We start from the raw sequence: 13,959 nt of genomic DNA, 5'->3' as shown, positions 1-13,959 counted from the left end.
TGGGGGCCCTCATCTTGGACCCCGAGCAAGCGCCGCAGGGCCGCCCCTCGGCAAGACGGGCCTGCGCGCCAGGGGGCGCGTCCATGCGGGCTCAGGCCTCATGTCGTGATCTGCATTCTTGCCAGCACTCAGCAACATGTGGTTTTAATGCAGCCTGTGTTTTCGCTGAGGAGAAAACACTGCTGTGCTGGACTTCTGTCCTCATTTTTTTAGTATAACCTGTGGTTTGACTGTCTAAAAGGAAAAGTGATATGTGTTCCCAGCCTGCAAGCTCTCCACGAGGGTCCAGATGAGTTACAAATTACTCCCAACAACTGAACTCTTGCGGAACACGGCGAAAACACATACATTGGCCAAACAGCCCATGGGCCTCGCTCCTGTCTCCAATGCCTTCTTCAAAACTTGTGCGTTTTCCACTGATCGGGGACTTCTCAAACCTCTCACGTGGACAGAGCGTTAAATTCCAGTTTACGCCGGCACATGGCTGACCACCCAGGCACAGGGAGCCAGGAGGACTGTGCAGCAGGAAGTGCAGGGCCCTGGGGCCCATCCCCGAGATCAAGCCTCTATCTGCCCACTGAACCAGGGCGTCGCTTGCCCATACCACCTGCCGCATCCCGGACATCTAAGTCAGGCGCAGCGGCTGCACCGTTGAGGAGGGTCTCACCAGCAGCCCTCCGCCCCCGTCCTGCTGAAACACGGGCCACCTCCCTGGTGTGCGCTGTCTTGTTTGCTCATTGTTTTCTCTCAGTTGCAAAGTAAAAGAGATTCCTTTTCCAAGGGGATCGCAAGCGTGTCTATGCGTCAGGATAGGTTAGTCACAGAGAATATCATAATACAGCGCTTGCTCTAAACCCGAAATAAAGTCACGTTTTATAGCGGTTATTTCTAATGATGCTGTCCTTTAAACAGGAAGCAAATCATTTCCTACTTTGCTAAAATCACTCAAGATAGGATTAAGCAATTATGGGAACACACAGATTTGCTGCCCATTTCATGCAGAAGAATTTTGGAGAAGAACAGTCACAAGGACCTGAGGAGGCTCAGCCAGAACGAGGTCAGGGGCACTGACATTTACAGGCCACCCTGAGCTGGACTGCCCCGAGCCGCGGCACTCTTCTTATGGGGCCCCCGTCCATCACACACACAGGGTGAACCTGAAACGTGACCCTGAAGAAAGGGATCGTGTTCCCTTTAACTCTTCCTATGTGAGTCCTCACCCCAGAGAGAGCCCCCCAGCCAGCTCCTTACTGAGGAAGAAACTCGAGGGGCTATGGAATGATTTACAGTCCATGTAGGAAATACATGGAGAGGCCACACTGAGTAATTTTCTGGTCAACAGACTCGCTGATTCTAGACCCAGCAGGGCGACTGCATGGTGGTGGTTTTGAGCGTGGCGGGGTCAACTTTCTGGGGACACAGCGTTCTCTCTGCTGGGTGCCCGTGGCCAGCACAGGGCCTGCATGGACCTGGATGGGGTCAGGACAACAAGGCCGACGAGGAAGCCAGCTCGCTGTTGGGAGCAGCTGCAGAACGCTAGGCCGAGGGCGACTGGCCTCTTACTTTATTGGCATCGAATGAAGCAGATCTTGTATTTCAGAAGTTGGAATACTTTACCAACCTGTCATTTTGAAGGCCAGCCTCAGAAAAACTAAGAACTCTGTGCTGCAGTGTTCTTTGGCGTAAATGATGCAGAGCGCTGGGCTGTGACACAGGTCCAGCAGGACGCCAAGGAAGGCTCCTCGTCTGCCCACCTGCAGCCGGCCAGCCGGGGCAGCACCGCAGCAAGAGCCCAGGCCATCCCTTGACCAGAGGGAGCGGCTTAGAGCCGAGGAGAAAGGGGCTGAGTGTTTATTTTAAATAAGTATTATCATTGTAAATGCACAAAGACAGAAACAAATTAGACAGGAAAACCCAGGGTGCATAATTGGGGTGGCCAAGTCTTAAAGGAAAAAGATAAAGTGAAAACTATAGCACAAACATATGAAAGTGTTCAGACGTTTCTGACCATGTTTATCCAGGAAACAACTGACCAGAACCGGCTCCGTGATGACTGACCACCATGACCATCCATGCACCACACCAGCTCTCCATGCCAGTGGTCTCGGGGTCCTTTTGTGTGAAGTTTGGCCCTGAACTTTGGGAAGGGGACGGCTGAGGCCGCGCTGTGCTCACCCAGCTCCCCTGTTGAACTCACTTTGGAGGAATCAGGTGGTGCTAAAGCAAACAGAAAAGTTTTTGTTTTTTTCCGTGATGTTTCACAGAGTTCTGATGTATTTCTGATCCTGGTTTGAACATGAGAACAACGGCCCCACCTCTTGTGTCTGCTTTCATCAAGAGGGTGCGTCTATCATCAGATGTGGGAGAACACCGTGGAAGGTTAAGGCCAACAAGCCTGGGGAGGGTTTCTGCAACGGACAAGCGCCAGCATGATTAAACCATCCTGGAACCACACGTGTAACAGGCATCTCAGAGCCTGCCTGTGGGTGCAAGGAGTCTGATGAGATGTGGCAGGAAGCAAGGACACAGGCCTGGCAGAAGAGACACACACACACATATGCACACAAACACACATGTACATATGTTCTTGCAGGACACACACGCAACCTCCCCACACAGAGGTGCATGCCCACATATACACACATACGTGAACCTATGCACACAGACACACACATCACACGCCTGCAGACTCCTCCATGGAAAGACTCTTTTTGCTGAAGAAAATACTGGCAGGTCAACACTGACTTCAGTTCAGTTCAGTTCAGTTGCTCATTCGTGTCGGACTCTTTGCGACCCCATGGACTGCAGCACGCCAGGCCTCCCTGTCCATCACCAACTCCAGGAGTTTACCCAAACTCATGTCCATTGAGTCAGTGATGCCATCCAACCATCTCATCCTCTGTCGTCCCCTTCTCCTCCCTCCTTCAATCTTTTCCAGCATCAGGGTCTTTTCCAATGAGTCAGCTCTTTGCATCAGGTGGCCAAAGTCTTGGAGTTTCAGCTTCAACATCAGTCTTTCCAATGAACACCCAGGACTGAATTCCTTTAGGATGGACTTGTTGGATCTCCCTGCAGTCCAAGGGACTCTCAAGAGTTTTCTCCAACACCACAGTCCAAAAGCATCAATTCTTCAGTTTTCTTTATAGTCTAACTCTCACATCCATACATGACCACTGGAAAAACCATAGCTTTGACTAGGTGGACCTTTGTTGGCAAAGTAATATCTCTGCTTTTTTAATATGTTGTCTAGGTTGGTCATAATTTTCCTTCTGAGGAGTAAGTGTCTTTTAATTTCATGGCTGCAATCACCATCTGCAGTGATTTTGGAGCCCAGAAAAATAAAGTCAGCCACTGTTTCCACTCTTTCCCCATCTATCTGCCATGAAGTGATGGCACCGAATGCCATGATCTTAGTTTTCTGAATGTTGAGCTTTAAGCCAACTTTTTCACTCTCCTCTTTCAGTTTCATCAAGAGGCCCTTTAGTTCTTTGTCACTTTCTGCTATAAGGATGGTGTCATCTGCATATCTGAGGTTATTGATATTTCTCCCGGCAATCTTGATTCCAGCTTGTGCTTCTTCCAGCCCAGCGTTTCTCATGATGTATCTGCATAGAAGTTAGATAAGCAGGGTGACAATATACATCCTTGATGTACTCCTTTTCCTATGTGCAACCAGTCTGTTGTTCCATGTCCAGTTCTAACTGTTGCTTCCTGACCTGTACACAGATTTCTTAAGAAGCAGGTCAGGTGGTCTGGTATGCCCATCTCTTTCAGAATTTTCCACAGTTTATTGTGATCCACACAGTCAAAGGCTTTGACATAGTCAATGAAGCAGAAATAGATGTTTTTCTGGTACTCTCTTGTTTTTTCGATGATCCAGAGGATGTTGACAATTTGATCTCTGGTTCCTCTGCCTTTTCTAAAACCAGCTTGAACACTGACTTACAGAAACCAAACTGCACCCTGGTCCTGGGCACCGTCACCAGATAACAAAGCCTCCCTGCAAGGTAGAGGGAACTAAGAGGCCGTGCCTTCCTCCAGGGCAGGTCATCTGAAGCCTAGGCAAGCAGCCAGTGATGGAGCTTGCAGCCTGTTTCTCGGCTCTCCAAATACAAGCAAGGATTGCTGACCACCACACATCCATGATCAGAAAAACCTTCAGAGACAGAGACTTCCTCACATTCACCTGACCCAACCCCCTGTCTCAGACACAAAAAGTCAGGTGCAGCCCTCCGGCCTGGCTTCTTCACCCTGGTTGTGTGGTTCCCTGACCTCTGAGAGCTCACTGGGTGCAGAGGCCAGGACCTCTCCCCCGAGCCCTATCCCTGCCCACGTGGAGACCCACAGCGGCTCCTGCCCTGGACCAGGGAGGGGAGGGAGGCAGGCGGGGCCACGCCAGTGCGCTGGGCTGCGCGCCTGCACCGCTCTCAGGCTTTACATCATGCGTTTTAATAAAATGACAGTAAAAGCATACAGCGCACTTCAGAGAGGGCGCTACTGTACCGAGAGGGGACGACAGGCACTCTCAGGCCTCGTAGAAATCCGCTGGAAAACCTCGGTACTTTCAGGGGCGACAGCCTGCTGACCACGTGTGTGGGTCATGCCTTTCACGGAATGTCCAGAAACAGAGCTGGGGCCTGAGCTCTCCCTGCAGGACCAGCGGAGTCCACACCCCATCCAGGTCAGCAGGGTGTCCCCCACAAGTGGCCTGGGTCACGTGGGTGAATGCAGGTGGTCCGGTGGACCCAGGGCCCGGCCTGTCCTGAGCACGCTGAGGTGACACTCATCACAGCAGCCCAGCTGGGACAACGGGCCCGTGAGCAATCCCAAGGCTTCTAGACGGACGGTCACTATTTGGCCAGAGTGAATGCCCAGGTGTGTATCACTCAGGTTTTCACAGGGAGAGAGTGAGGGGTCCGAAATCATCACAGCCGTGATGGCGCAGGGTCCATCTGCACAACGCTGCAGACCTCCGTGCTCATGTGCTGATGACGCTCACGCCCACGGAGACCCCAACACGGGCAGCGGTCACTCTGCGATGACCCTCAGGACAGCACTTGTGAGATTCGGGCAGTGAAGGAGGGGGACAAACACCAGGCATCGCTTTGCCACGATGTTCCTCTTCTTACACATCAGTCACTCAACAGACCCGGGTCTTAGAATCTCCAGGAAGCTGCTTTTGTCAGAATCCTTTATGAGTGTTTCCAGAAATCTCAGAATACTTCCAAGATCTCCTGGTATCTGACTTTTCTTTTTCTTCTTTCTTCTGTTTTTTATAATTTAATACCATAGATTTGCTTGAAAGGAAAGACAGTCCCAATGGTCTTAGATCAAAAGAAAAACATTAATGAGTTTGCTGGGTTCTAAAAATACAAACTCCACAAATTTCAAAGAAAATATGAGAAAAACCTATCAGTGTAAACCACTGCACTTCTGTTCAAGGTCAGCAGAGCATAATATGAAATGCAAAAAACATTTTCATCCACTTAACCAAATACTGAAATTTTTCAATCGTTTCCAAACTAGAACATCCAAAAGAGACCGGCCCGTGGAGCTGTCACCCATCACATACGTGGAAATGTCCTCAAAACATGCAGCTTCACACTCGCCAACTTGATACTTGATTCACCGGCCAATTTCAACACCAGGAACAATTTAGGGCAGACGCGGATGGGTCTTTGCATTCCTTGCGGTGGAAAGGCCTTTCGGCCTACTTCTCCGCCTCTCACCGTCAGAGCGGAATGTGCCTGAGCTGGGCTGGTGTGGAATCTGGCCAGTGCTCTTGGACACAGCGGTGCAGCAGCAGTTGCCCACTGCCACCAGGAAGCCTGTCTGGCCCGCCAGCACCAGGGCCCTCCCGCTCACGCTGAACCCTCACCGTGCGGCTCGGGGCAGGCTGGGGGTATTAGATGCCGGACTTCGGGCGACAGGACAGGGATGCAACCTGCGAAGCAAGCCAGCTGGTAGGAGGGGGCCCATCCCGTCTGGGGAGGTCCCGCTCCGACTCCGAGGCCGGCTCCGGGGAAAGGCTGCTTATGCAGGAAAAGTCTGCTGAGGACGGGAAAAACCTTCTCTGTGGCCTCCTGTGGACCAGACTCCGATCGCCAGACCCAGAGATAGGAGCTAAGAGCAGATGCCTCAAAGCCTCAAGCCTGCCCCCCAAATATACAATATCAGGGGACCCTAAAGCCCACTTATTTCAAACTGTGCTGTACAACTAACAGCGCCTCTTTAAAGTAACTTTATATATTTGCTACCCCCGGTAGCCAAAGCACCAAATAAACTTGATCTTGAAGTTTATAGGTATCTTCATATTCTCTTTATTTTAATCCTTTTGATTTGAATTAAAATTGATTTTAAGAGATAAATTCTGTTTTTACCTTCATTGTTGTTATTCAGTTGCTAAGTCATGTCCAATTCTTTGCAACCCCATGGACTGCAGCATGCCAGGCTTCCCTGTCCTTCACTGTCTCCCAGAGTTTGCCCAAATTCATGTCCACTGAGTCAATGATGTTATCTAATCATCTCATCCTCTGCTGCCCCCTTCTCCTATTGCCTTCAATCTTTCCCAGCATCAGGGTCTTTTCCAGCAAGTCATCTCTTCTCATCAGGTGGCCAAAGTATTGGAGCTTCAGCAACAGTCTTTCCAATAAATATTCAGAGTTGATTTCCTTTAGGATTAACTGGTTTGATCTCCTTGCTGTCCAAAGGACTCTTAAGCATCTTCCCCAACACCACAGTTTGAAAACATCAATTCTTCAGCGCTCAGCCTTCTTAATGGTCCAATTCTCACATCCATACATGACTACTGGAAAAACCATAGCTTTGATTATATGGGCCTTTGTCAACAAATCAATGTCTGTGCTTTTTAATAGGCTATCTAGGTTTGTCATATCTTTCCTTCCAAGAAGCAAGCATCTTTTAACTCCATGGCCGCGGTCACAGCAGTAGTTTTTAACCTTCTTCTCCCTTATCTCATTTTTTGTCATAAATTTATGGCATAAAATTTCTTCAGTGAGGTGTGAGAATTCCAACCAAGGGAGTTATCCAGAAAAATTAGGCTGGATTCAAACACAAGTAAGCTAAAAATGATGTTACCGAAAGGCCATCTGTGTTTAATGCCAAGTTAGCCTCCTGTCCAAAAGTGATGGAAGCTGGACTCTGCAGAGCTCCAAGTTCGAGGTTTGGCAGAGTCCACCCTGACAGACAGACCCAGACAGACAGACAGATGGATGGGCCTCTGGCCTTAGTGTAATTAATCCCTCTCAGACCCCACAGAGACCATGGCCAACATAGTCCCCCAACTGAGTGTCTGATGGGAGTTATCACCAAGAGAGTATCTGATGGGGGCTGTCTAAAGGAACAGGGCACCAAAGAGGAACATAAAACTCAAACCTCACGCCCCAGCACCTGTCTTCATGAGCTAAGCCAGCACAGGCCACTGCTTCTAGAAGCTTCTCTGCAGGGGAGATCCCCCGATACTTGAGTCTATTCTTGCGTTACTTCCCATTTCTCAGTGCAGGCACCTGAGGTGTGTAACGGCCATCAAGGCATAAAGTTACACCCAAGTTTCTCACAGAGTGACGAGTTTAGGGCACACTAATCGAACACCAGGGGGAAGCTGGGAGCTGGGCTGCCCAACGCCCATGGGCAGAGGGCCCCATGAGGTGCCAGCAGGAGCCGCACCCAGGTCCCGGGGACAGGCAGCTCTGTCTCTGTCATGGGGAGAAGTGACTCGGGCCTGTCCCCTAGGGTGGTGGCCCTGTGAAAGGAGCCGCAGCTCACTCAAAGCCTGGCCAAGTGCGGGCCCCAGGCATCAGCTTCCCTTCGTTTGAACGGTTGTCGGGCTAACAGCTAGACACCGCAGGACATGGTCTCAAGGGGGGTTTAGCCTGTGTGGTCTTTTCTCCTAGATAATAAGAAAAAGAAAGTTAAATCTCTTTCTGAAAATGACTCTATTTGTGTTTGAAACGTGTTTTGCTGAGTCAAATCTTTCATTAACGTGGGAAATGTTTCAGTACTTTGCTCTAAGCGTACTTGTTAGCTCCAAATCCGCTTCTTAAATCAGGAAAACTGAAAATTACAAGTGTAAAATCAGCGCCAAAAAAGAAGAAAAAAAAGTCACTGAAAACAGCACAGGTGCTATTATACACACCCCACGTGCCAGAAGGTGAAACGAGAAAGGGTTGAAAGAACCACTTTAAAAAACGGGGGAGAGAAAGAATAATTTTAGGAGACTCTGGAAACATTCTGTGAAACTTGGATGAATTTGTGTTGTGATGTGTGATGTCATAAAACATTCTAAGAAAAAAGAACGTTCAACAAGAATATAATGATTCAAAAATGATTCACCACTACACACCCTGACAGATTCACGAGCATAAACCCTTGACTTTTTACATAGGAAAACTTGACCAGGTGAAGATAAAGCACATAAACATACATTTCAGGGCTTGGCTCTCGAACAACGGATTGAAGGAAACTTACCTTTGCAGTTTCCTCGATAAGCAATTTCTAGCTGGGGGTCTTTGCACTTGGCGCGTTGAAACTCGCAGCGAGACAGGAAGGTCCTCCCATCGGAGGCGCACAGGGGCTTCTGGGCCGAGCCCCCGCAGTCCAAGCTGCAGTCTTTGTCCTTGTCTTGGTCAACTCTCAAAAACTTGGAGGAGAAAAGAAAAAAGAAGCCAAACATCTCAAGGAGTGGTCTGGGGAAAGCAGGAGGCTGTTTAGGCCACTTAGTGTTGAGGGAGTGTCCCAGAAACACGGTGGGAAGCCCAGAAGCCTCTGACCTCTGGGGTCTCAGACATCCGGATAACTGGTCATTCTCTGCTCTGCTCAGCATCCGGTGGCTGAGCCTCTGAACGCTCTACCACTGGCCTGGGACACCGTCCAGGTCTGCCCTGGGATGCACGTGTTCTGTTTACCTCAAACAGTCTGAATAGCAATGCTTTTCTTTGAGTCTGTGAATTCAGTGCCTGGTTGACTCCTCCATTCACTACGTTTTGCCATCAGCTTGGAAGTCACGTGTGTCCAGAGCCCCCTGTCTTTTGGAATTGGGGGGCAGGCTCTCCCTGCTGGACAGCACTGCACAATCTCATCCACACCCCAAGTACCCCTTCATGTGGAAGGTCAGTTCCTGAGTAAGCCCCTGGCTCCAGAGGAAGTTCTTTCCATGGGGTCCTAGGAGCTCCCTAGGACCCTGCAGGGGTCCTAGTAGAGCTGCTGGGGCACTACAGGCCCGCAGCCCCTGCTCTGGGGGCCCCTCCATAAGCCCCAGTGCCTGTTGGCCCCTCCCGGGTCCCTACCCTTGCCTTGGCTCCTCTGATGACCTGGACACACAGCTTCAGAGCTCAGGGGTCTCCCAACGGGGCTCAGATCTGGCCACCCACCCCCACACCCGCTCCCACCAGTGGATGGTGTCCCCTGCCCCCCTCAGCTTCCCAACCCCCCACACGCCCCACCCCAGTCCTGTCTAGTCCTCCTCACCCCAGACACAACGACAAACATGAAGGTGAATCCAACGCTGCTTTGTGTTAGAGGACGTGGTCGCTGGAGCATCGCCTGCCCTGCACAGGCCTTTGCTCTGATTAACGAAGCACCACTGAGTCATTAAAGCAAAGGAGGTCAGCACTGAGGTGTGGCCACTACTCAACACTCCACGGGGTGTGTGGAGCCCTGGGCACTGTGGCCGTTTGAACGGTTTATCCAACATGTTTGCTCCCGTAACACTTAGCTCTACTCACAGCGACCCCTCCCCTGCTCAAGTCGGAGCCAGAGAAAAGTGGGAGTGGAGTTCAGCAGAAGCTCAGGGACTTCATCGACCTGTTGTCTCATCAGGAAGAAAAAGAAAGAAAAGTCTCAAACTCAGAGCGCCTCAGTCCTTGAGAACATAGATTCCCAAACTCGCCCCTTTCATCTCCGAGTGTCCTGCTTGGCGACATGTGAAGACCAACCAACGCCAAAGCTGAGGTGAAGCCATGGGGAGGGGAGGGCCCCGGGTTTGGGGGTTCAGCTGCCCAGGGAACCACATCCCTCCTGGGGTCCAGGTGGGGTCCTGGGGAAGAAGGGCAGGGAGGGCACTGTGGCTGGGAGCCTGTGGGCAACCACTTCTCTACCTGGACCTCTGGGAGGTGATGAAGGCCCATTTCCTAGGTTTCTGGACAAAGGCTCCAGCCACCGGGCAGTGCTCAGCACCTGAGCATCACGGCTGTGTCCAGTGGGGCTCCAGGACGCAGGGGGCAGATTTTCCATGCTCTAACTTTTCCTGTGACTAGGTTCACTTGCTGAAATGATCTGTGCTTATTTTAACCAAGGGGCAAGTGAAAAGAGATCATTGTCTTTCCAAGATTTTGCAAAAAAAAAAAAAAAAATTTCTTAAATAGAGCAAGTACAGAAGCTTTCCGTGTGGATCACAACAAACTGTGCAAAATTCTTAAAGAGATAGGAATACCAGACTACCTTACCTGCCTCCTGAGCAACCTGTATGCTGGTCAAGAAGCCGTAGTTAGAACCGGACATGGAACAACACACTGGTCCTAAATCGGGAAAGGAGCACATCAAGGCTGTATACTGTCACCCTGCTTATTTAACTTATATGCAGAGGACATCATGAGAAAAGCCAGGCTGGATGAAGCACGAGCTGGAATCAAGATTGCCGGGAGAAACATCCATAACCTCAGATCTGCAGATGACACCACCCCACGCTTACGGCAGAAAGCGAAGAGGAACCAAAGAAACTCTTGATGACAGTGAAAGAGGAGAGGGAAAAGGACGGCCTAAAACTCAAGATTCAGAAAACGAAGATCACGGCATCCGGTGCCCTCACTTCATGGCAAATAGGTGGGGATACAATGGGAACAATGACAGACTTTATTTCCTTAGGCTCCAAAATCATTGTGGACAGTGACTGCAGCCATGAAATTAAAAGATGCTTGGTCCTTGGAAGAAAGCTATGACCAACCTAGACAGCATATTAAAAAGCAGAGACATCACTTTAATGACGAAGGTCCCTCTAGTCAAAGCTATGGTTTTTCCAGTAGTCAGGTATGGATGTGACAGTTGGACTATAAAGAAGGCTCAGTGCTAAAAAACCGACGCTTTCAAACTATGATGTTGGATAAGACTCTTGAGAGTCCCTTGGCCTGCAAGGAGATCCAACCAGTCCATCCTCAAGGAGATCAGTCCTGGGTATTCATTGGAAGGACTGATGCTGAAGCTGAAACTACAATACTTTGGCCACCTGATGGGAAGAGCTGACTCATTGGAAAAGACCCTAATGCTGGGAAGGATTGGGGGCAGGAGGAGAAGGGGGTGACAGAGGATGAGATGGTTGGATGGCATCACCGACCTGATGGACATGAACTTGGGCAAACTCTGAGAGATGGTGAGGGACAGGGGGACCTGGTGTGCTGCGGTCCATGGGGTCAAAGAGAGTCGGACACGACTGAGCTACTGAACAAAGAGAAGCACAGAAGCACATTGACTGAATCCCATCACTGCAGAATTTCAACCTCTTTTTTTTTTCCGCTCTCCTTGAGACTGATTCGTGTGAGCTAACGTTCCAGCCCTGGAGACAGGACCTCTACCTGAGGGATCCCGTCCGCATGAAATGCTGCTTGTCTTTCAAAGCTGCCTCATTCCTCTCCTCACAAGCATCTAATTTTCACACACTTGTTCCCATGACTCACGGCTTTCTTGTGCAAGAGCAAGAGAGAAAGGGAGAGAGGCCACAGAGGAGCAAACCTGGCTGCCAAACACCCCGGGACCGTCCCAGGCCCGGCACACACGGGAGCCCGCCCAGGAGGAGCACCTTCAATCCAGAGGGAAACAAGGAATAAGCTAAAGCCTGCTGATTTTTACATGTAAGAGGGGCTCTATTTGCATTTCCTGAAACCCTAAGACGGGGAAATGCAGATGACTTAGGGAGGACACCGTAATTACCATCCTCTCTAAACCGAGGGTGACCGCCTCTCTCTTCTCATTTTTGAAAAAGCTGAGCATTCAGGCGTTTGGGATTTGACTGTAATTCTGTAATTCTTGGTAATTTGATGGTGTGGAACAAACAATGGACTGTTCTTTCTCAGAAATGAGAGAACTCATACTTTCTCCACCTTTCTCCCCCTCCCCACTTTTACCAACGATTAAATTCCAGGAGAGTCACTGCACGGAGGAAAGCAAACTTTTCAAGGAGCTGGATTCTTTACTAAACAAGCCCTGGGAGGAAAATAAAACATGCCAGCATTCCTCTTCTGAAGAATTTAGTGTTCACTAACGAACGTGGTCGAGGGTCTTCACACTAGTTCCGATAAAAAGCGTTTTGTCCAGCTTAGAGGGACTCTGCTACACCTGGAGCACCGCTATGACAGCAGCAACCTCAGGGCCCAGGGCCCGTCTCTTTTCCATTCAGGACGCAGTGCAGTCGGCACGTGGCGGGGTGGCACTAAGGGGCTGCACATGCACATCTGCCTGGAGGTCAAGCGGCTGCAGCACTAGAAAAAGTGCGTCAAGTGTACATGGATCAAAGCCATGGTCCACATTCTGCTTAACAAATGTATGGGTTTAAACCAGAGGAAAAGTGGGAACAAAGTGAAAGCACTTATAAAATGGATTAAACTCTTAATATGGATAAATTTTTCCCCTGCAATATTGATATGTTGATGGAAGATGCTGTTTTTACAGGATAACACATGGCATGGGTTAAATTAAGAAAAACATCTCTGAATTACATAATCATGCAGCTGGAAGATTCCCCAAAGCACGAACTTTCTAAATAATGAGCCACCGGAAAGCGAACATAGCTTCCAAGTAAGTGTGCTTGCTGGATGCCAGGATGAGGCCCACACACCAGGGAGGGGAGACAGGTCAGAACCCGTGGGGCGTCTGGGCCGCAGGTGGATCTGGGGGGCTCGAGACAGGAAGCGACCTTGAACCACCAAGAAAGGAGGAGGGGAGGACTACACACACACAGCCTGCTTTAAAGAGCAGCTTCTCTTTAGAGCCGAGCTGTCTCATAGCTCAGGAAAGTGCTCCCTACTCTCTAGTGGAATAGAGAACGGAGCCCGTGACTCCAAGGCGGACCAGCGTTCTCCAGCCCTGAGCCTGCAGCTGGGACGCCCAGTGAAACACTGCTGCTGCGGGTGTTCCCTGCCCAGAGACGGCCACCCCTCACTCGTTCATCCTCTCTCTCACTCACTCATTCACTCATTCATTTGCTGGAACTACCAGGCACCAATCCATGCATGTTTAAAAAACACTCTACTGCAGCATTTTAATAGTCTTTGCCTCTCTTTCACACTCTTCAAGGATGAAGCCTCGTGTTTCTAAGGTAGGCCAAAAGTCAGGTACACCTTGAACTGAACTTGCTCAGTGATTGTGGAGGGACTGTCCTCTGTCAGGTGTGTTCCTGGACTCCGCAAGGGCTCAGAGGAGGGCCCATCCTTGCGGAGAGTAAGGTCCAGAGGGTAGCAAACACAGTACAAGAGGATTCACAGCCAGCTCGGCTGGTGAACACCCGTCTCGTCATGTGGAGCGACGCAGGACCGGCAGGCCTTGCGAGGAGAGCGGGGGCGTCTGAGAGCCGCGGGATGGGCTGCTGACTCTTGGGTGGGGACCTGAAGACTCTCACCCAAGACAGCTTCTGAGAAGACGGGACAGGAAGAGCGCGGTGTGGAGTCCGAGTGCACAGACCCAGGGGAGCAAACCAAGGGCCGTGGTGTCAGGGGGCCTGCCGGGGGCCGTGCCACGAGTGGCCTACAGACCAACAGGCCGGGAGGGACAAGGGGCCCCCTTTCCTGCGACCATGACATTCCCAAGTCTGCGTTCTCCTTGCTGCACATGGATGATGCCAGCAGACAGTCTGACAAAATGGCCCTCACACTACTACAGCCCTCCAGGCCTTGGTCATTAACTGGCAATTAGCATGGATGCCGTGAACCCATTAAAAGTGGATTCTACTCAGGA

General features: G+C 50.5%; 1 protein-coding gene across 3 annotated transcripts in view; it reads right to left on the bottom strand.

Moving 5' to 3' along the window:
• The window catches only part of SMOC2 (SPARC related modular calcium binding 2), a 155,997-nt gene that overhangs the window by 98,227 nt on the left and 43,811 nt on the right, over nt 1-13,959 (bottom strand). For all 3 annotated transcript variants that reach the window (XM_081531074.1, XM_081531072.1, XM_081531073.1), the window contains exon 2: nt 8,488-8,659. Coding sequence is in view for 2 of the 3 variants with exons in the window: in XM_081531072.1 (XP_081387198.1) it covers nt 8,488-8,659 (172 nt within the window). In the remaining variant the exon portion in view is untranslated. The remainder of the gene's footprint in view (nt 1-8,487; nt 8,660-13,959) is intronic.

This window comes from Giraffa tippelskirchi, chromosome 9 (assembly GCF_054371585.1).
Source record: "Giraffa tippelskirchi isolate mGirTip1 chromosome 9, T2T-mGirTip1v1.2.pri, whole genome shotgun sequence".
Taxonomy (NCBI): domain Eukaryota; kingdom Metazoa; phylum Chordata; class Mammalia; order Artiodactyla; family Giraffidae; genus Giraffa; species Giraffa tippelskirchi.
Note: the sequence above shows the minus strand (reverse complement) of the source record. Positions and strands in the feature narration are given on the sequence as shown.